The sequence below is a fragment of the Sorex araneus genome, chromosome 1, assembly GCF_027595985.1.
Source record: "Sorex araneus isolate mSorAra2 chromosome 1, mSorAra2.pri, whole genome shotgun sequence".
In the NCBI taxonomy this organism is placed as follows: domain Eukaryota; kingdom Metazoa; phylum Chordata; class Mammalia; order Eulipotyphla; family Soricidae; genus Sorex; species Sorex araneus.
The window spans coordinates 272,396,852-272,417,749 of record NC_073302.1 but is presented as its reverse complement, the minus strand read 5'-3'; the positions used below and the strand labels follow the sequence as shown (position 1 = coordinate 272,417,749).

Genomic DNA, 20,898 nt, shown 5'->3' with positions numbered 1-20,898 from the left:
TGCCAAAAACAGTAATAAGAAGTCTCACAATGGAGAAGTTACTGGTGCCCACTGGAGCAAATCATGAACAATGGGATTACAGTGACATTAAGAGAAAGCAGTCAAGAGAGTGGTTAATAAACTTGGAGACCAGAACACAAACCTGAGACAGCCAGGTCAGTGGGTAGGAGGACTGGGACAAAGAAGCTGCCAGGAGATAACAGAGCAGCAGTAAGAGGAGGGATCTGAGCAGAGTGATACTAAGTGAGGTAACTGTGCACCAAAATCCTAACTATCTTTCAGCACCACTATGGGGCTGGGGTGGGAGGGACGGAATGTGGAGCAGGAGAGGACCTAGGATCTGAAGGAAAGCCTTGAGCTCTTCTGTGGGAGTTGCGAGGGGGGAGGGAGGAAGGGAGGGAACGTGCGAGGGCGGACATTATCTTTGCAACCAGAAACGTGAACACTACTCTGACCTTCTCCCCTACACTGTAATAAAACAAAAATTAAAAAAAAAATTCTGCCCTGAGGTAAACATGGAGAGCAAGAATTTGAGAATGACTCTGGTTGGTGAATTCTTTCAGGTCTGTGAAAATCGGCTTTCCAAAAAAAAAAAAAAAGTACTAAATTCCTCCCAGTATTTTCTAAGGAAAAAAAAAATAATTTTTTTTTTTTGAATCCCTTCCCACCAGAGGGCACAGAGCCACATCCCAAACGCAGTGGCCCAGGGGATGTGTGGTTGTGTGGTGCCCCCGAGTTACCCAAGCCCCGTCCCTGAGGTAGTGTTTCTGTCAGCAGCGCACGGGTGAGGGGGGGCTGTGAGGGTGTGTGGGGGGGGGGTCGGGTAGCGGGCAGAGCGCGCCGCACACTCTCCTCCGCGCGGCCGCGGCGGACCCCTCCGTCTTCCTCGGAGGTCTCCGAGCTTCCCACCTGGCGGCAACCCTGAATACCTGAAGCCCAAGGATGAAGCTGACAGCCGCCCCGCCACCCTCCCCTACGCGTCCGCAGGCTGCGAGGAAAACCCGGCGAGGCGGATTCTCTTCAGCTTCTGCACCAGCCTCGGTCCACCCCGCCCCCCCTCGCCCCAGCCACACACCCAGAACCCCGAGGCCGAGCGAGCGGTGGCGGGGCGGGGGAGGAGGGAGGAACGGAGGGGGGGGGGGAGCGGGGGAGGGCTTGACTGAGCATGTGCGGGGCGTGGCGCATGCTCAGTGCGGCCGGCCGCTTCCCATTGCGGGTAGCCCCGGCGGTGGCAGTGGCGGCGGCGGCGGCGGCGGCGCGGAGGCAGCAGCAGCAGCAGCAGGAGCGGCAGCAGCAGGAGCGGCAGCAGCACCACAGCAGCAGCAGGGGCGGCGGCGGCGGCGGCGGCGGCAGCAGCAGGGGCGGCGGCGGCAGCGGCGGCGGCGGCGGCGGCGGCACCGCCTCCTCCTCACACTCTGGGGGTGGCGGGGTTAGATGAGCGGCCCCAGTAGCGGCGAGGGCGGCGCGGGGGGGAGGAGGAGAAGAAGGAGGAGGCGGCGGCGAGCGCTGTCTTTGTAGTCTCCCTGCTGCTGCGGGAGCCGCGGCCGCTGCGTGGAGTCGGCGTCGTTGGCGAAGGGGCGCTCCCGTGTGTGCGCGCGCGTGTCTGTCTGTCCGCCCGCGCGGCCCGCGGGGACCAGGCGGCGGCGGCGGCGGCGGCGGCGACGATGATGATGTGCGCAGCCACTGCCTCCCCCGCCGCCGCCTCCACGGGGCCCGGCGGGGACGGATTCTTCGCGGCGGCCGCCACCGTCTCGTGCTCCCCGGCGCCGGGGGCGCTCTTCATGCCGGTTCCCGAGGGCTCGCTGGCCGCGGCCGCCGGGCTGGGGCTGGGGCTGCCGGCCGCCGACTCGCGGGGTCACTACCAGCTGCTGCTGTCAGGCCGGGCCCTGGCCGACCGCTACCGGAGAATCTACACGGCGGCGCTCAGTGACAGGGACCAGGGAGGCGGCAGCGCGGGACACCCGGCCTCCAGGTGCGTCTCCCGAGGGGTGCCCGTCCTGGCACCGCGTGCCGCAGGTCTGCCCGTGTGTGGCTCTGTGTGTGTGCGCGTGTGTGTTTGTGTGCGTGCGAGCGTGCGTTGGGTGGGTGGGTGGTGTGCCTGCGTGTGTGTGTGTGTGTGTGTGTGGGTGCTCACGTCGCTGACGGTCGCCTGCGACGGATCCAGGATGGTAGAGACGCTTGTTTGAAATGGGAGAGTGCGGTGGCAGCACTTTCTGCTGTGTGTGTGTGTCTGTGTGTGTGTGTGTGTGTGTGTGTGTGTTTGGGGGGGGTTAGGTTAGGAGGGAGGGGTTGCGGGAGAAAAGGTGATAGGGTGGATCAGTTGTGACACGTGTGTATTGTCGAGAAAGGGCTAGGGTGGGGGGAGGCGGTCGAGGAGAGGCTGTGGCTGAAATTGTCAAGAGAAATTGGCAGGAGTGGCGAGGATGCCAGTGGCGTTTCCAGTGTCTCTGCCGCATTGGCATTTGCACGTATTTCTCAGCCTCCTCGACCCGCCTGGCTCCACTCCTCACACTCCCCGCCCCCGTACCACCCCCAGACTTTCCGTGGTACCCCTCGTTCCATCTCCCCTTTCAAAATAAAATCTGCTTTATCCTCCGTGAGAGCAGTGGTTTGTATAGGGTAAGGGTAGTAAGGGTATTGCTGTGTATATAAACCGGGCTGTTGGGAGAAGGATTGGGGGTTTCAATTTCAAGAGATTTTATGCAAAAGGGATGCAGAGGGACATTTATCTGTACGTGAAAGGGATCTTCTAAGTGTTTTTTGTTTGTTTGTTTTTGTTTTTTTTTTAACAATTGTGTCTCGATAAACCTGGCCTTTTGGTGTTCTTAGAGATGTGGTCGCTCTTGTGTTTTGATGATCCACCGGCCATTTCCCTTCATCTTTGGTTCTGTTTCCTCTGTCACTGAGAGGCGGTAGAGGTTTAGAGTAGCATGAAACTAAAGAACTTAGAATCTGACAGCAGGCATAGTGTCACACAAAATGCCACCATCTAGAAAATGTGGTTCCAAGATCTCTTCCTAAGCTCACAGTACCACCTTTAGATTCCTTGATGTGACTGTTGAGTCACTTTCATTTTCTTTTTCTTAAAATGGGGGTGTCTTTCTTGCAGAGGGTTCTCCTATTGTTTTCATTACCATGCCCTTACATGCCATATACCCTGAAGGGTGGTGACTGACCTGTTTCACCAGCTTGGCTTTGACAGTGGTAATTGGGAGTTGGCTGCTTTTTTTTTTTTTCTCTCTCTCTCTCATACCTTTTTGTGCAATACATGCGGAAGGCATAGTAGTTTTTCAAGAAAGTTGCAGAGCTAACTGTTTTATTGAAGGTGCAGTTTATTAAGAAATAGCCAGATGCCACTTTAACTCATTGTCAAAGGAAGTCATATATTTGCAGTTTACCAATATGTATTGTGCTCTTAGTCATTGCAGAGAGTTGCAAAGATGGAGCTTTGTTCACCCTTTTCCTTTCCAATAAACCATTCTTCTCATCATCTATAATTGTTCATAGGCTTGGGCACTTGAGAAATTTTTATCACATGATTATAAATGTGTGTATGTACCTTTTTGTATCTAAATGCAAGGCCTAAAAGGCACAAGTCTATTTCTTGCTAGTGTTTTTGAAAATATCAAAAACACCTTACATACTCTGCTCTAATAATTAAGGCTGATTTTGAGTTATGAATTGCCATAGGTTCTACATCTTTACAGATTGTTTCAGAGAACTTAAAATTTATTTTATGTTTTCAAACATGCAGTAATTTATGACTGGTATATTCTTATTTTTCCTTTTAACTGCATATGTAATAACTTTATTTCTAGGTAGCAAAATAGAACTGAATGTATTCACAATTTTATGCAAAATTAATATAGTCATAGAATATTAGTGAATTTTGGCCTTTGGTTTTTGTGTGAGTTGTCAATAAAAACTAATGAAGAGTTTAAGTGTTTCAAGAAGTACTCAGGGAAATCACCCTTTAAGTTGTATTACATTGCCTTCTAGTGCTTGTTCAGAGCATGATTTATTATGGTTAATATCATTTCTACATGTTATCTCGCAACAACTCTGATTTGCTTAAGAATGTGTCTTTTTTAAAAATTAAAGATGCTAGGAAAAGCAGAGCTGAATTTAGGTTTATAGATCAATGAAATTATTGGTGTAGGGCGCTAGAGAAATGAGATCTTTCAGAGACAGAATGGAGCTTGTATAAAAGATAAGCTCTAGTGGCCTTTAGTTTAAAAGTGTGTGAAGAAGACTGAGGCTGAAAAAATGAAATCACTTAGCATCTCAAGGCCCAAGAATTGGATTGAAAGGCCTTAACAATGTAAAATGCTGAAGAAAGTGAAAACACTTTGTAGGTCACTGATAACTTTTGAGGAAGTGGTCATAGTAGAGCAGTGTGGTGAAGAGTGAATGAGTGATGTTGGGTAACAGGAAGATACGGGGATGAGAAGATTTTTGAGTGTGTTTGAGATGCTAAGAAATTACAGAAGAGAGGGTATTGTTGATGGGGAGAGGCCAAAGGGAGACTGAGACAGGTTTAGATGATAGTTGCAGCAGTAAGGCATTGAAATTAGTGACTAGTATTTTTTAATATAGAAAGGAAGGAGGTATTTATGAATATGATGACTAGGAGTTTTTTTTTTTTTTTTTTTGCTTTTTGGGTCACACCCAGCGATGCTCAGGGGTTACTCCTGGCTTTGCACTCAGGAATTACTCCTGGCGATGCTTGGGGGACCATATGGGATGCCGGGGATCGAACCTGGGTCGGCCGCTTGCAAGGCAAACGCCCTACCCGCTGTGCTATCGCTCCGGCCCCTTGACTAGGAGTTCTTGTCGTAAAGAATTGTACCCTATTCATTTTCAAACTCTCAGCAACTGTCATAGTTTTTGACGTCTCTTCTGTAAGTCCAAGGTGCCTATGTATGCCTTATGATTTTTTTTAAGCATTGAAAGTAGTAGTGAACATCGTACACATGACTACTGCTCTCATTGAACTTACACTCTAGTGAAGTATAATTAACAATTGATAATTTTATATTAGATAATTGAAAGTTTTATGTAGGGGTTAATAGCCGACAAAAAAATAAAACCAGTTTCTTGTCATCGATGGCTTGGCATAGCACTGTAGCACTGTTGTCCCGTTGTTCATCGATTTGCTCGAGTGGGCAGCAGTAAGGTCTCCATTGTGAGACTTGTTACTGTTTTTGGCATATCGAATACGCCACATGTAGCTGCCAGGCTCTGTCGTGCGGGCGGAATATTCTCGGTAACTTGCCTGGTTCTCCAAGAGGGACAGAGGTATCAAACCTGGGTTGGCCACGTGCAAGGCAAATGCCCTACCCGCTGTGCTATCCCTCCAGTCCTAGGTTTGGTGTAGTGTGGCAAATTTTAGGTTAGAGAGATTAGGGAGGGCTTCTGAGTGTTCACATTTGAGTTGAATCATAAGGATAGATGGCTAATAATCTAGAAAAAGTGTTTTAAGGAAAATATAAAGGGTTGGAAGTGGAATGGCATTGATGTGTTCGAGGAACAAAATATGAGTGTTGAATTAATGTTGAATGAATTAATTTCTGTGGATTGTGTTTTAGATATACACACAGTAGCATAGTTCAGGGACTCAAGTGTAATGTAATCAGTGAATTTGACAATTTAACCGTGGTTAAAGAATGTAAGCTCTGATACTAAACTGGCTTTAATTCTTGACTCCCACTTCTTAGGTTTTGTTTTCTTGAGCACATTGTATAACTTCCAACCCTCAGTTTTTATAATTGAGATAAAATTGGCATACATTGTTGTATGGTTGTGATGTGCAACATATTGATTCAGTATTTATGAACACCATAGTAAGTCTAGTTAACTTTAATTATACTGTTTTTGTTATTCTGAGACCCTTTAAGATTTACTTTTGGGCTAGAGCATGGGCTTTCCATGTTGGAGTCTCCTATTTTATTCCCATCCCCATACCAGATGATCCACTGAACAGTGCCAGGAGTGACCCCCCCAGTACTGTTGGGTGTGGCACAAAAACAAACAATAAGGAGATTCTTTCTAATAACTTTCAAATTTACAATACATATTAACTGTAGTCACTGTGCTGAATATTTCATCCCCTTGCTTATTTTGTACCTGCAAATCTGTTCCTCTTTAACAGCTTTCACTCATTCTTTCCCTGCTTTCTGCCTCTATCAACCACCAGTCTGTCTTTTGTACCTCTAAGTTGAATGTATTTTTTTAAAATCATAAGAAAATTCACATATAAGTGATATTTTATAGTATGTCTTTCATTGAGTACTATATCATGTAGCATAATACCCCCGAGGTTCATCTTGGTCTTGCAAAGGACTTTTACTTTTTAAATTAATTTTTTTTTTTATTTTTGAGGGGTAAATACCCTGTGGTGCTACTGGTGAGGGGTGTATGAGGGCAGATGTGTGGCTCTGGAGAGCAGACACAGGGCCTCACGCATCAAGTCATGTGCTCTACCACTTAAACCACAATCGTTGTACATTTTCTTCCTTTTTAATGGCCAAATAGTATTCCAGTGTCTGCATACATGGTAAGTGTATATTCACAGCATATACATATGTATCTATATGTAAGTGTATATACATGTATGTAGATAGAGATATTTTGGGTTTCTGTCCATACCTGGCTGTGCCTTTGGCTTACTCCTAGCTTTGCTCAGGGATCCCTCCTGGATGTGCTCAGGGAACCATAAGCGGTACCATCTAACCATATGTGCTTAGATAATTAACTTTGATTGGCCACACGAAATGCAAATGTCCTATGTGCTTTACTATTTCTTTGACCTTTGATGTATATTTTCTTTATCCATTTATTCTTTTAGCTGGTGGGCACTTAATTTGCCTATCTTGGCCATTGTAAAAATGCTACAATAAACATAGCGTGCATATATCTTTTGAAGTTAGTGTTTTCCTTTCTTTGGGATAAGTATCTTGAAGGGGAATTGCTGGATCATATAGTAGTTCTATTTTTAATATTTTGCAACCTCAATACTGCTATCTGTCCATAGTCTGTACATAGCTGCATATGTACAGTACCATGATGTACGAGAGTTTTCTTTTCTCTATATCCTTGCCAACATTTGTTATTCATGTCAGTTTTGTAATAGCCATTCTGTCAGGTATGAGGGGATATCTCATTGTGATTTTAAATTTATATATTTTGGTATTTCTGGGAGGTTACACCTGAGAGTGTCCAAGAGCTACTTCCTGCTGGGGTAACTCCTAGTGGCAGTCAGGGTACATTTTGATGCTGGATTTGAGTCTGGGCCATCTGCAGCAACACATGCACTCGGCCTTTTGAACTACCTCTCTAGCCCTGTTCATGGTTTTAATTTGTATTCCTGAGCTTGATATTGAACACCTTTTCATGTACCTGTTGGGAACTTGTATGTCATCTTCAGAAAATTGTTCATATACTTTTCTTAATTTTAATCAGATTGTTTATTTGCCATTGTATGAATTCTTCATTTTGAAAATTAAACCTTTCTCAGATACATGATTTACAAGTATTTTTTTCCTGTTAGGTAGGTTGCCATTTCATTTTGTGCATGGTTTCCTTTGCTGTGCAGAATATTCTTAGTTTGATGTAATCCCACTTGTTTAACTTTGGCTGTTCTCTTGTATGTATAAAGGGGTAATAGTAACATTTTGTGTATTAAGTGAATCCATTTATGTCAAGGGTTTGGCACGGTGTTATGTATGAGTATGTATGAGTTATTGCTTCTGTCTCCAGTGAAGAGGCAAGTGGGGTTTTGAGAATTAAAGAAAAGGAAATGATTGGTCAGGCCAGAGAGATAGTATAGTGGTTAAGGAACCTGCCTTGCTCCACCCCATATAGTCTCCTGGAGCTCGCTGGGAGTCATCCCTGTGTGCAGAACCAGGAATAGATCTGGAACACAGCTGGGTGTGCTTCTAAGGAAGGGGGGGGGGCATGGAGGGAGGGAAGAAGAAGGAAGGGGAGAAAGAGGGAGGGAGATCTCTTTTTGTTTTTGTTTTGTTTGCTTTTATTTTGTTTGCTTTTGTGCTCAGGACTTTGGGCTCTGCACTCAGGGGTCACTCCTGCCTGGCTGCGGGACCCTATGGGGCCTCAGGGGGGTGAAACCCTGGTTGGCCGTGTGCACGGCAAATGTCCTACCCTGTACTATTGCCCTGACCTAGACAATGATCATTTTTACTCTCACTTTTGGACTCTATTTGAATGTGGGAATGCTATTTCATTTAACCAGTGAATAAATGCATTTTAAAAATACATAAACCAACTGTCACTGGCCCTTAATGTGGGACCTCTCAGCCCATTCTTCCCGTGCCAGCGGTCAGCACCCGCAGTTGAGCAGGCCAGGGCAGGGGAAATGTTGCAGGAGGAGTCGAATCTGTCTCTCATCATTGCCCAGATAGTGCAAAAGCTCAAGGGCTCCAACCTGTATGCCCAGCTGGAGTGGCAGGCCTGGGTAAGTGAGGGCGGTGGGAAGGGATGGGGCCGGGGGCCGGGCATCCCACCTGCGCCCGCTCCCCTGCGCCCGTCCCCGCACCCAGTGTAGCTGGGGAGAGACTGGTCCAGGGCACCGTGCATCCCACTTCTCTCCCAAGCCCGGAGAAAGCCTTCGGCTGCTCATTAATTGGCTGTTGTCATATGCAGGTCAGTGGGGAACTCACTGCAGCCCACTCGCTAGGACCAAGTCAGCTCTCAAGTCTTCCATCCTGTGGGTGTGTCGCCCAGTCTCTTAGCAGCCTCCTCCCCCGCCAACACCCCCCGTGGATCACATATTTTTGTACTCTGTCCGGCCTGGAATGATTCCTCTCCTATTCATCCATGCAGCTTTTATTATTTTCTGTTTTCTCCCTTTGGGTGCTGATTGGAGATCATTCCTCTCTGGCCTTTAAATATATACATATATACCTATATGTGCATATACACACATATAAATGCATATACACACATATATGCCTATGTATGTATATATACACGTATATAAATGGAACCTTTTATTTATTCCTTTTATTTATTACAGTGTATAATACTTTGCTCCTGGTTTCTGGCCTTTCGTTCTCTACTCTCAGTACTGTTTGTTGGTATTTTGGTAGTTCTGTTCCTTTTTGTGACTGAGCAGTAGTTTCTTTCTTAAATGTTTTGTGAGTTGTATAGTCAGTCACTCATGGGGACTGGAGTGATAGCACAGCGGGTAGGGCTTTTGCCTTGCACATGGCCGACCTGGGTTCGATTCCTCTGTCCCTCTCAGAGAGCCTGGCAAGCTACCAACATATATGGCATATTCGATATGCCAAAAACAGTAACAAGTCTTGAAATGGAGATGTTATTGGTGCCCGCTTGAGCAAATCGATGCGCAATGGGATGACAGTGATGACAGTGATATAGTGATAAACCAGCTGGAAATTGGAACATTCATTAGGGAAAATGTTTGACAGGAATTAAAGGAATTGTTTGATCAGCTTTTAATGTGAAATTGGAAAGAATCACATAGCACAATGGCTAATCTGACATGGAGGCACACCACTATAGTTCAAATCTTGTTTTACCTTTCTTCCTATTGAGTGAGAAAAGTTTATTATTATTTCTTTGTCTGTTGCTTTACTCGTAACCTAGTAGGGTTATTTAAAAGACACTGTCTATGAAAAATGCTCATTAATGTTAGCTTTTTTTTGCTGCTTTTATTATTGTTAATTGTTAATTATTGTTACCATTAAGTCACATATTTAAGGTTCCAATCAGCATGATATTGTCAGCTTTTTCACTTGACAAAAAAAAAAAAAGGAAAAATCTGCTTATTGCATTCATTCAACCCACTGGGTTGAACCATAACTGGTGGTCAAAAGAAAAAATAAAACAGTTTTGGTGACAGTGAATTGACCATATGGTAAAAAGGAATGTAATGCTAGAGGGAACTGATAGCTTGGGAGATAGAATAACTGGGTGATGAAGTGGTAGAGGAACAGCTTCAGGGAAAACACTAGAAGAGATGGTTAAAATGGGGAGTTGATTTTCTTTCCTAAATGAAACCCATTTAATTTCTCCTTTTTAGTTAAATGATATTTGAGTCTGTTCTTTAAAAAGTTGTAAAAGGTTAAGTTTCCAATGAATCTATCAAAGTTTCAGGGATATTGGGCCTATGAAAAATTATTAATTCAGGGTTTCTACACTTTTTTATTGTCTGGAGGCAGGTGAAAGATACAAAGGTGTTGATAGTTATAGAAGTGCTAATTGAAATTACTTAGAAAGCAGGGATGGCATTCTGGGCTGACACAAAAAGAATGAGCGAGAGGTAAGAAGGCAGAGCTTGGGCCAGATAGTACAGCAGGCAGGTGCTTGTACACAGCTGACTCAGGCTGCATCCCCGGCATCCCATATGGTTCCCCTGAGCACCACAAGGAGTGATTCCTGAGTACAGAGCCAGGAATACCCTGAGCACCGCCGGGTGTGGCCCAACACCCCCCCCCCCCCCCAAAAAAAGAGGTAAGACTTTTGAGCCAAGGCTTACTTTTAAGGTTACAGAACTCCAGAACGAGTTGAATTCTTAGAAGATGAATGCTGTGCAGTGTCTGTACTCTGGTTAGAAAGGAATGAGCCCCCCCCCCCCGCCTTAAAAAACAGCACTTTTGTGTTGATACCCTTGAAATGGTCGTGCCCCTAATTCTTCTGACTCTCTGTGAGTGCCTGCAGGGATGTTCTGGGTAGAGGGCAATTAGCTTGAAGACAGAACTGCCCCTCCCCACCCCATGCCCCTGACCTTACCCCCAAACCACTAACTAGAGAAAGTACTGGGCCAGATAAGGGAGAAAAATCCGCTCAGACACAGGCAGATGCACACAGACTAGCACAGTTATTTCCTAACTTCATGAAGGCATCCCACAACACTGGAAACCACAGGAACACCACGGGGTATTTCAGAATTTGAAAGGAAGCAGTGCAATGTCACAAACCCCTAGTTTCAGGTAGCTCTTTCAGGATTTGATCTTGCTACATTCCTTTTGATGAAGTTGGACTTTTGTAGTTGCTCTGACAGATCAGGCACAAGAGCACATGGAAGCAGGGAAAAGGAAAGGGGTGTGGGGTGTTCACTACGATCCCAAGTTTGAGGAGTTGTGCATTGCTCTGCAGGTTCCACATATCATGCTTGCTATTAAGTATTTGTAAGTATCAAGAGTAATGTTTTCTTTAAGTTTGTGCATATTATTTTTTCAGATAACTACTAAATTGTTAGGACATATTTTTGTTTGTTTGTTTTTTGGGGGCCTCACCCTGCAATGCTCTAGGGCTTACTCCTGGCTCTATCTTCAGGGATTACTCCTAGCGAATTTCGGTGACCATATAGGGTGCTAGAGATCAAAAACTCAGGTTGGCCTTGTGGAAGGCAAATAAATGCCCTACCTGCTGCACTGTCTAGAGCGGGATATAATTCTTATAATTGATTTCACACACACACACATTGTGGGGTACACCAACTGATGCTCTGGGTTTAGCCCCTGCTCTGCGCTCAGGGAAGTACTCGGGGAACCATAGAAGGTGCAAGGCAAGCTCTCTGCCTGCTATAAACTGTTGTTCTGGACAGTTTGATTTAATTAATGGACGTAGCTGTTGTTCAGTTTGTCTTTTTTTTTCATTCTTTTTTTTGGGGGGGGGGATTACTCCTGGCTGTGCACTCAGGAACCACCCCTCACGGTGCACAGGGGACCATATGGGATGCTGAGATTCGAACCTGGGTTGGCCACGTGCAAGGCAAACGCCCTACCTCCTGTGCTATCACTCCAGCCCCCGATGTTCGTTTGTCTTGACTTACAAGTACGGGAATGTTGCTGGCAGTGACGGTGCAAGTAACCCAGTAACAGACTTCTTTTTGTCTGTCTGGACTATCAACTGCTATTGCTCAGAGCTTGGCCTCACATCAGCAGAGATTAAACCATCCTTTAAGGAAACCAGCCAGTCTTCCTCCCTGGGAAGGATTATGATTTATGTGGAGTGACTTCATTACATATTCTCAGTCTGCGTTTGCCATTTCAGTTTGCAGGGGCTCACCCAGTGCCATTATCTGAGGGCTTACACAATAGCAGCAAGTTCATTAATTGATTCATAGTAAGGAAGGGTCTCTGGAATCATTTGCCTCATCACGTACCGCACCACCTAGAAACTCCTGACCTTTAAGTGTGGTGCAAGTCTTTTGATGGTTACAGCCACAACACTCACAGGCCAAATGGAATACACAGCATAGTTTTTAATAAGTAATTGTATCCAAACAATAAGAATTCATGTCCCAACTACTCAAGTAGCCATTTGAAAGCAATACAACTGTGGTGTTTCGACAAAATACCCTCATCATCATCATCCCCTCATCATCATCCTGTTGATCGTTGAATTTCTCGGGCAGTCTCAGTAACGTCTCCATTCGTCCTAACCCTGAGATTTTAGAAGTCTCTCTCTACTCATCCTTCGCAATGATGCTGTTTTGGAGGCTCTTTCAGGGTCAGGGGATTGAAGCGCAGCTTGTTACTGGTTTTGGCATATGAATACATCCTGGGGAGTTTGCGAGGCTCCCCCATGTGGGCAGGAAACTCTTCAGTAGCTTGCCAGTTTCCTCAGAGGAAGAAGTAGGCTATAAGCTATCACTTCGTGGCCTCAAGCTTCCGGGAACTTGCTTTTAAGTCTCTGGATGTTGGCCACTGGTGGAATTACACGGAGCCTGGGCTAGTCCCTGGTTGTGACTGCCTGGCTACTGGAAAGTGGGAAATCTGGGCAGAAGAGGCCCAGTCTCGATCTGAGCAGGTCTGGAGGCCTCAGCCCTGGGTCCCACACACCTGGGTTCCTCTGCCGGTACCTTCATGCGTGAGGCTCGTCCAAATGTGTGGAGAGGGGCCTTGAGTATGGCTGTGGCTAGGCTCCGGAGGTCTTCGGCTGCCAGGAGCTCTGCTTAGGGCGCGGAGAGAAGCTGGAGCCCATCCCCTTGGAGGGGCCCCGAGGAAGACAGCCAGGCGCAGGGGCAAGAGACTCGATAAAATACCCTACAAAGGATGAATTCTTTTTTCCAGGTTTCCCAGTAGGAAAGTAATTCAGAAATACTGGTGATTTAGCATCACCCTCAGTGTTCCACTGGGGAGTTACAGCTTCCGACCTCTGTAGCTCTGAGCACTCGACATTCAACGATTCTGGGTCTCAAGAGTAATATTTCCAGCAAATCATACTTTTTTTCCTTTTCTTCTCTTTCATCATGATGCTGAGAATTCAAGTCTTGGGCCATTGATTTTAGATTTTGCTTTTTGTATATGTAATGGATTTTTATCTGAGCACTGCTCTTTTGCTTTAGTGCTTTAGTCTCAAATTTTGATACTTTAGATACTTTTTGTTATTAAGTTTAAAATGTTTTCTAATTTACTTTGTAATTTCATCTTTAATTCGCGTATTATTTAAAATTTATCCATTTGGTATTTTGATAAATTGATATAAATTTCCAGGTGCCAAAGAGACTATATAGGGGTTAAGACTTCTGCCTTCCATGCCGCTGACCCTGGTTCAGTCTCTACCACCACATATGTTCCTCCACCTTGCCAGGCATGATCCCTGAGCACAGAGCCAGGAGTTAGTCCTGAGCATGATTGGGTGTGGCCAGCGCCCTTCCCCCAATTTCTTTCTAATGTACATTACAGGTGGGTTTGATCTTAAAATTTTAATGAGAAGTGCTTAGATCCCAGTACATGGTCTGACCTCATGATACAATACAATATATATTTGAGAAGTGTTTTATCACTTTTGTTTTTAGATTTCTGTAAGTCTCAGTAGAAGTTGTTTCATAGCATTGTATCTTTTTGTCTCTGTACTCATTTTTTAATATAGTTTTATGAGATGCTGAGAGATTAGTATTGAAAATGTACACTTTAAGTATAATTTTGTCTTTGTCCCTTGAATTTTGTCATTTTTTACTTAACTCCTTTGGGACTCTGCCATTACTGTCATGTATATTCATGGTTTTAAAACTTCCTGATAAATTACTCTTTCACACATTTCCTTCTTATTTTTAACAATACTCTGCCTTGATCTTACTTTATTTGGTATTAAAAAAGCCTCTCTAGACTTCTTATGCTTTTTGTTTGCATACTAATTTTTTTCTCTAAATATTTACTTTGGGTCTACTTTTATTTATGTACTTTGTATCTATCTTTTTTCTGTGGGGAGTGTGTGGACTTTTTTATTCTTTAAACAAACTCTCAATCTTTCTTTTTATTTGGAGAGTTTAAACCTTTAATATTTAATTATTGCTTTAGGGCTATCATTTTATTGTTTTCTTACTTTTCATTCTTCTCCATCTTTCTTTTGAATTATATAGGGTTAAATCTCCTTGTATTAATTCTTAATACCCATGAGATTGCACTATACATACTTAACCTTTCACAGCCTACTTAGGGGTTACTGTTATACTGCTTTATGTACCCAAAGAGAAACCTTGAACTTACAGATCATAGAAAAAATATTATCTGCCCACCCTGCCACAGATGTTATGTTATAATTGTCATAAAATTTATGGTTGCATACATTGTATAATGTAAATTTGGATAGTTGGGGAGTTTATAGAGTGATAGAATATGGGTTTTGCTTATATAAGACTTTAAGTTTGATCCCCAGCACATAAATAATTATATATGTTGTAAAGAACAAGGAAAAAACTGCTCTTTGCTTATATAGTTATTTTTATTGTTTCTCCAATATGCCTGAAGTTGCGTCATCTCCTTTGGCATAATGTTTCTACTCTAGTATTTCTTATTGAGGGGTCTGCTTGAGGATATTTTTCTTCATCTAGGGAATTTTTCCTCCTTCATCTAAGAATGCCTTTATTTTGCTTTCATTTCTAAGGAATATTTAGATGAATATAAATGAATATTAACTTGTTGCCCTTTGGCATTTTGATAGTGTTTAACTATTTTCCTATCACCTTGTTCTCTACTGAGAAAGCAGCTGGTCATTTGAATCACATTCTCTGTGTCACACATCACTTTTCTCTCTCTGCTTTCAAGAACTTTTCCTTTGGTTTTCATTAGTAGTTTAATCTGATGTGTCTACTCACTTTTTTGTGACTACTAATTATTTTCTTTGAATTTATTCTCTTTGGATTCTCTTGGATCAATAAATTTGTCTCACCAAATCTGAAATGTTTCTGGCATTGTATCTTAAAATATTCTGCCCTACTTTCTTCCTTCCAAGATTCCAAAGAAAATTGCAGTGAAACTTCATAGATTGTCTTAGTTCATTTAAAAATTTTTGTCTATTTTCTCTTGGCTTAGGTCACAGATTGGTTTTTTATTTCACACATTATATTATTACCATTCAACTTTCATTTGGTTTATTGAAATTTTGAGAACTTTTTAAAAAAATTTTATTTTATTGAATCACCGTGAAAAAAATATAAAGCTTTCAGGTTTAAGTCTCAGTCATATAATGATTAAACCCCCATCCCTTCACCAGTGCACATGTTCCACCACCAAGAACTCCAATATGCCCTCCTCCCACCCACCCCCCACCTAGGTAGCATTAGCTACCTAGATAGATCTTCACTTTATTCTCTCTTTACTGTGAATACATTCAATATTTCAATAGAGAACTCATTATTATTGTTTGGAATTTTCCCCCAACAATCAGCCCTGCTGAAAAGGTATTATTCAACAATTTCTTTTCATTGCTGAGAATGAAGATTCAATGAGTTTTGGATTTCTGATATTTTAGCTCAGTTCACAGTCTAGATGCATTTTTGTAAGAAGCCGCTCTGCGTGCCAAAATGGGTTAGAAGACCTCGCGGATCATAGTCTTTAGGAGTAGAGGGTCCAGTTCGAGCGAGGCAGCTCTGGATCTTATCTGGGCAGAGAGCGTGCTGGTAATGCCCCCGTCCCATGATTGCCTATGAGCCACGTCACTGCAAACTCATACCTCTGAGTTGGGAATCTTAGGAGGTGGCTCTCTCCACATGGTTGTTGCTGCCGCCACCATTTTCTGCTCAGAAAAACAGGGTAGAGGGAAAATCCCTCCCCGGGTGGCACGGGGTTGTAGCACAGCTCACAGTCTAGATGCATTTCTGTAAGAAGCTGCTTTGGGTGCCAAAATGGGTTAGAAGAACTCTCGGATCATAGTCTTTAGGAGCAGAGGGTCCGTTTCGGGCACGGCAGCTCTGGATCTTGAGAACTTTTTTTAAATTGTGCCTTCCCAGCTAGTGCTTAGGGAGGTGTTGGAGGTCACAGTCAAAATAATACTGGGTGGGGCTGATGGCTCAGTGCTAGGGCCCAGTGATGCAGCAATCAGTGGGGCCACACCCAGTGGTACTGAGGGGGTTGGCTACCCTTGGAGATGCAAGACATATACCTCTGACACTCCAACATATCTTCCAGACGCTTGAGAACTTTTTTCTGTTCAGTGGAAGCAACATGATGGAACAGGTTTATAGTACTTCAAAAAGTGTTGCTTAGTTTGCTACATTTGGATGATCTCAGGATTCTCGTTGTTCATCCATAACCCCACACACACACACACACACACACACACACACACACACACACACACACACACACACACACACACACCCCTCATCCAGAGATTGAGCCCAGGATGCTATGTGAGAATTTTGAATTGTAAGTGTTACACATTGCTCAGGGGCTATTCCCAGCTCAGAACTCACTGCGGAGGCTGCTGTCCACATGGTACTCAGCATCACCATGTGCCAGGGAAGGAACCTGGGCTTCCCACATGAAAGGCATGTACTCCATCCCTGTATGGCATCTTCCCAGCCCCATATATGTAAACTCGGGGGCTTAAGAGGCTAATTTTTATTGTGGCTTCCTTTTTTGAGGGAAGAGGATTTAGGCTGTACCAAGCAAGTGGTACTTGTGGTCTACTTTCGGCTCTGTGCTCAGGGGTGTTTTCCTTGTGGGACACTATGGTTTCGAGGTCGGCCACATGCAGGCCTTAACCCCTGTACTATACTATCTCTCCCCTCCTCTCCTCTCCTTCTCTCCATGTTCAGGGCTTACTCTTGGCTCTGTGCTCAGGGATCACTTCTGGTACAGGGCTATAAGAGAGGGGCATATGCGATGCGAAGGAATTGAACAGAGGCAGGCATGTACATGTCAATGCCTTACTTGCTGTACTCTCTTCTCCAGCCCCTATTTGGTTTTTTGTAGCAGAATATCAACCTTTAGGTTCTTTTGGCAAATGTGATCCTACCTTCAGTGGGTGGTGGTTCAAGTCTCAGGTCCATTCTCAGTCCGTAGTTCTATGTTGATTTGATTCCAGTATGTCCCTCATGCATCCTCAGAGGAAGCCTATTAGACTGTAGGACTTGGTGAGTTTAAGGGATTCCTTTTCTCCATCTTTCTCCTTCCCAGAATCTTCTCCACATTTTTTTGTAGCAGTGTTGAAGCCCTTTGTGCAATTTTTTTTTTTTCTTTTTGGGTCATTCCCGGCAATGCACAGGAGTTACTCCTGGCTCTGCACTCAGGAATTACTCCTGGCAGTGCTCAAGGGACCCTATGGGATGCTGGGATTCGAACCCGGGTTGGCTGCGTACAAGGCAAACACTCTACCCACTGTGCTATCACTCCAGCCCCCCTTTGTGCATTTTTGTGTGTGTGTGTGTGGCCAGAAGGATTTGGTTTCTTTCGGAGTTGTTCCTTTAAAGGCAGTATGTACTTTCTGGCCTTCAGGCAGAGAGGAGGGAGGGAAGGAGGGAGGGAGGGGGAGAGGGAGGGAGGGAGAGAGAGAAAGAGAGAGAGAGAGAGAGAGAGAGAGAGAGAGAGGGAGGGAGGGAGGGAGAGAGAGAGAGAGAGAGAGAGAGAGAGAGGAGAAAGGGGGGAGAGAGATGGGGAGAGAGAAAGGGGAGGGAGAAAGGGGAGGGGGAAAAGGGGAGGGGGAAAAGGGGAGGGAGGGAGGGGGGGAAATATAAAAGAATGGTGGGAAGCCTGCTTTCTTGTGTCACTTTTCCAAGTCTGATTTAACTCCATAGTTTCTTTTGCTTGCTCCTCGGATTTAAGTCTTTATTTCTCTCTTGTTTTCCCCCTTTCCTTTTGTATTTTGTGTAGTTTTTAATTGAAAATAATGGGAAAGATATGCTGTATTGGGTTTATGCCACAGCACTGGAAGCAGGATTCCTCTTTTTACCTTTAAATGTTAGTCCTTCAGCTAAATTGTGCATACATATCTGTATGTGTTTATCTTCTGATTAGTGTTTGTTGAATTCATTAGATGCTAGTTTTTGTTTGACTTGGCACATTTTGAGTTTATGTTCTCAAATATTTTAAACCCAGCCTCTCTTATTTTCTTCTGGGAATTCATTATATAAGACAGCTTGACATTGTCCCAGGGACTCAGTAAACTTATTTTGTAAGGGACCTGATAGCAGATACTTCAGGTTTTGATGTAGGTATTATCTGTTGCAGTTATTCAGCTATGTTGTTACAGCTCCAAAGCAACCATAGACAGTACGTAAACAGATGAGCATGGCTATGTTTCATTATAACTATATTTACAAAAATAGGTTACAAGCTAAATTTGGACTGCAGGCCCTAGTTTCTGACACTTGAGGTGATAGTCTGGAGCTGTATTATGAATTGAGAGGTAAAATTAAAAAATATGCAGAATCCAAATATTGGTAATCATTGAAGTGTGGGGGCTGTGGGTAAATGAGAAAAGGGCATAGGAGAAGAGACTGGAACAATATGTTAGAACTGGGTTGTTTTGTTTTATTTGAGAACAGTAATGATAGAGTTAAACATTCATGTTACTAAAAAAATAATATCCTTTAGTAGCGCTGTATAGGATGAAAGGGCATGAATTCCCAAAGCAGAGAATTGCTTTAAGGAAGCAAATGCAGTAGTTCTGACAAGTGAGAATAAATCCTGAGAAAAAGCAACAGGGGTAGATGAGATTGAATAGATTTGAAATATATTTTGGAGTTAAAATGATGAAGAAAGATTGATGTAAAAGTAACAAGATTTCAGGTATGGAAATTATTTTCATGCTTACCAAAGGGAAGCAAGGAAAACTCTTAATAGTCATTCATGATACCCTTCTCCCTAAATTTTATTCATTGGTTATTTCAGTCAATACTGTGGTTTCAATTATTACCTAATTGTGTTTGACTTCCTGGTCTGTGGCTTGTAGTTAAATTCTTTCCCTTGATCTCTAGAACTGTATTTTGAAGTCTGCTGTTAGGAGTCTCTTAATTCTGTCTCAAATAATTTATGCTCACTATATTCAAAAGATCTCACAAGCACCCATACCATCATTTACAAACTTCCTCTTTTCTTGTAGGTCTGCTAAGTAGTAGTCTTGAGATGTCCTCTCAAAGTTGGCATTAAGAAACCCTAATAACCTTAACCCACTCTCCCCTCACTTACCTTTCCCAGAAGACTGAGAGTGGGAAAATGAATTGATGTCAGATGGAGAAAAGGGGAGTGTTGCTCAATAAAGATAGTAGAAATTAGATTTTATGGGGAAAGAAGGACAAGGTAGTATATGGAAGAAGAAAAATAGGTTTTCTTTTGAATAAGAGACATTATAGCAGATGTACTTAACAACAGGGGTTGTATCTTTTAAGCATTCATTTCCATATTATCTACTTACATGTATGACTTTCTACCCAAAATTTTACTGACCAGAGAAATACATTCATTTTGTGTTCACGTCAAGACAGACATGCTGGAAGGCTAATAATGCCTTCAGAATGACTTTTCTCAGTGATGGGTGGGAAGTTGGTAAATAAATACTTAGAATTTTCTTGAAGGTCCAGTTGTATTGCTGGTCCAGGGACCAGTCATTCAAGTGACAGATGACAGGTAGAGAAAGAGCTTTACTGACACAAACTGATATGGTGGATCACAAATGTTTTGTCCGCACAGACACAAAAAAAGCAGTTTATGTAGGGAAATATTGGACAGGCACAATTTTTCAACGGATGGGGTTGCAGGTGGGTGTCAGAATGATTAATCCATTTATTTCCTAGTGGGTTCATTCCCTGAGGCATATTTCTTTGCATCTGCACATTTCAACAGATTTCTGATTAAGTAGCCTCTTACTAAGTGCAGCCTCTGACCAGGAGAGTTTTGCTAGTGTTAAATTGTGAAATCAACTCTTTCATTTCTCTATTTGGATCATGCTGTAGTTGCCTACAAGAGTAATTGATTCAGTCACTATTTCTTGATTGCCTTCCCTTTCTGCTCTTCTGGTTTCCTTGACTAGAATTTTCTCCAGATCAACTTAAAAAGCAAATGTCTGATTTTGAATCTGAGGATCATGTCAACGGATGATGACATGGGGAAACCCAAACCAAAGTAGAAACCTTTACTTTAGCATAGTAATAATAAATAAATTTTACTAGCACAGCGGGTAGGGCATTTGCCTTGCATGAGGCTGACCCGGGTTCGATTCCTCCGTCCCTCTTGGAGAGCCCGGCAAGCTACCAAGAGTATCCTGCCCTCACGGCAGAGCCTGGCAAGCTACCTGTGGCATATTCAATATGCCAAAAACAGTAACAAGTCTCACGATGGAGATGTTACTTGTGCCCGCTCAAGCAAATCGATGAACAGCGGGACTGGAGACTGGACAACAGTGGACGACAGATCATTGGATACCAGACTTCATTCTAAGTGCCTCATTGGAAAGTTACAGTTTATCTCCGCTTTCACACATGAGAGTGTTGGTTGAGTAACTTTCTCAAGATGACAGAGCTAATAAATAACAGAGCTTTCACTTGAGTTTAGCTTGCCTCTGATTCTGTGCCTTTGTTCTGGTAGACAGACTGGACAGGAAAAATGAACAAGAAAGAGGCGGTATAATTAATGCAGAAGACACTCATAGATGCCATTTTGGGGTGGGTGTAAGGAAAGTAGAGGA

The 20,898-nt window shown here is 43.6% G+C and overlaps 1 protein-coding gene across 9 annotated transcripts in view; it reads left to right on the top strand.

Annotated features, from left to right (window-relative positions):
• Nucleotides 1-1,533: 1,533 nt before the first annotated feature.
• The window catches only part of MYCBP2 (MYC binding protein 2), a 224,296-nt gene continuing 204,931 nt past the window's right edge, over nt 1,534-20,898 (top strand). For all 9 annotated transcript variants that reach the window (XM_055121420.1, XM_055121438.1, XM_055121447.1 and 6 more), the window contains exon 1: nt 1,534-1,972. In XM_055121420.1, the coding sequence (XP_054977395.1) occupies nt 1,665-1,972 (308 nt within the window). In that variant the 5' untranslated portion in view covers nt 1,534-1,664. The remainder of the gene's footprint in view (nt 1,973-20,898) is intronic.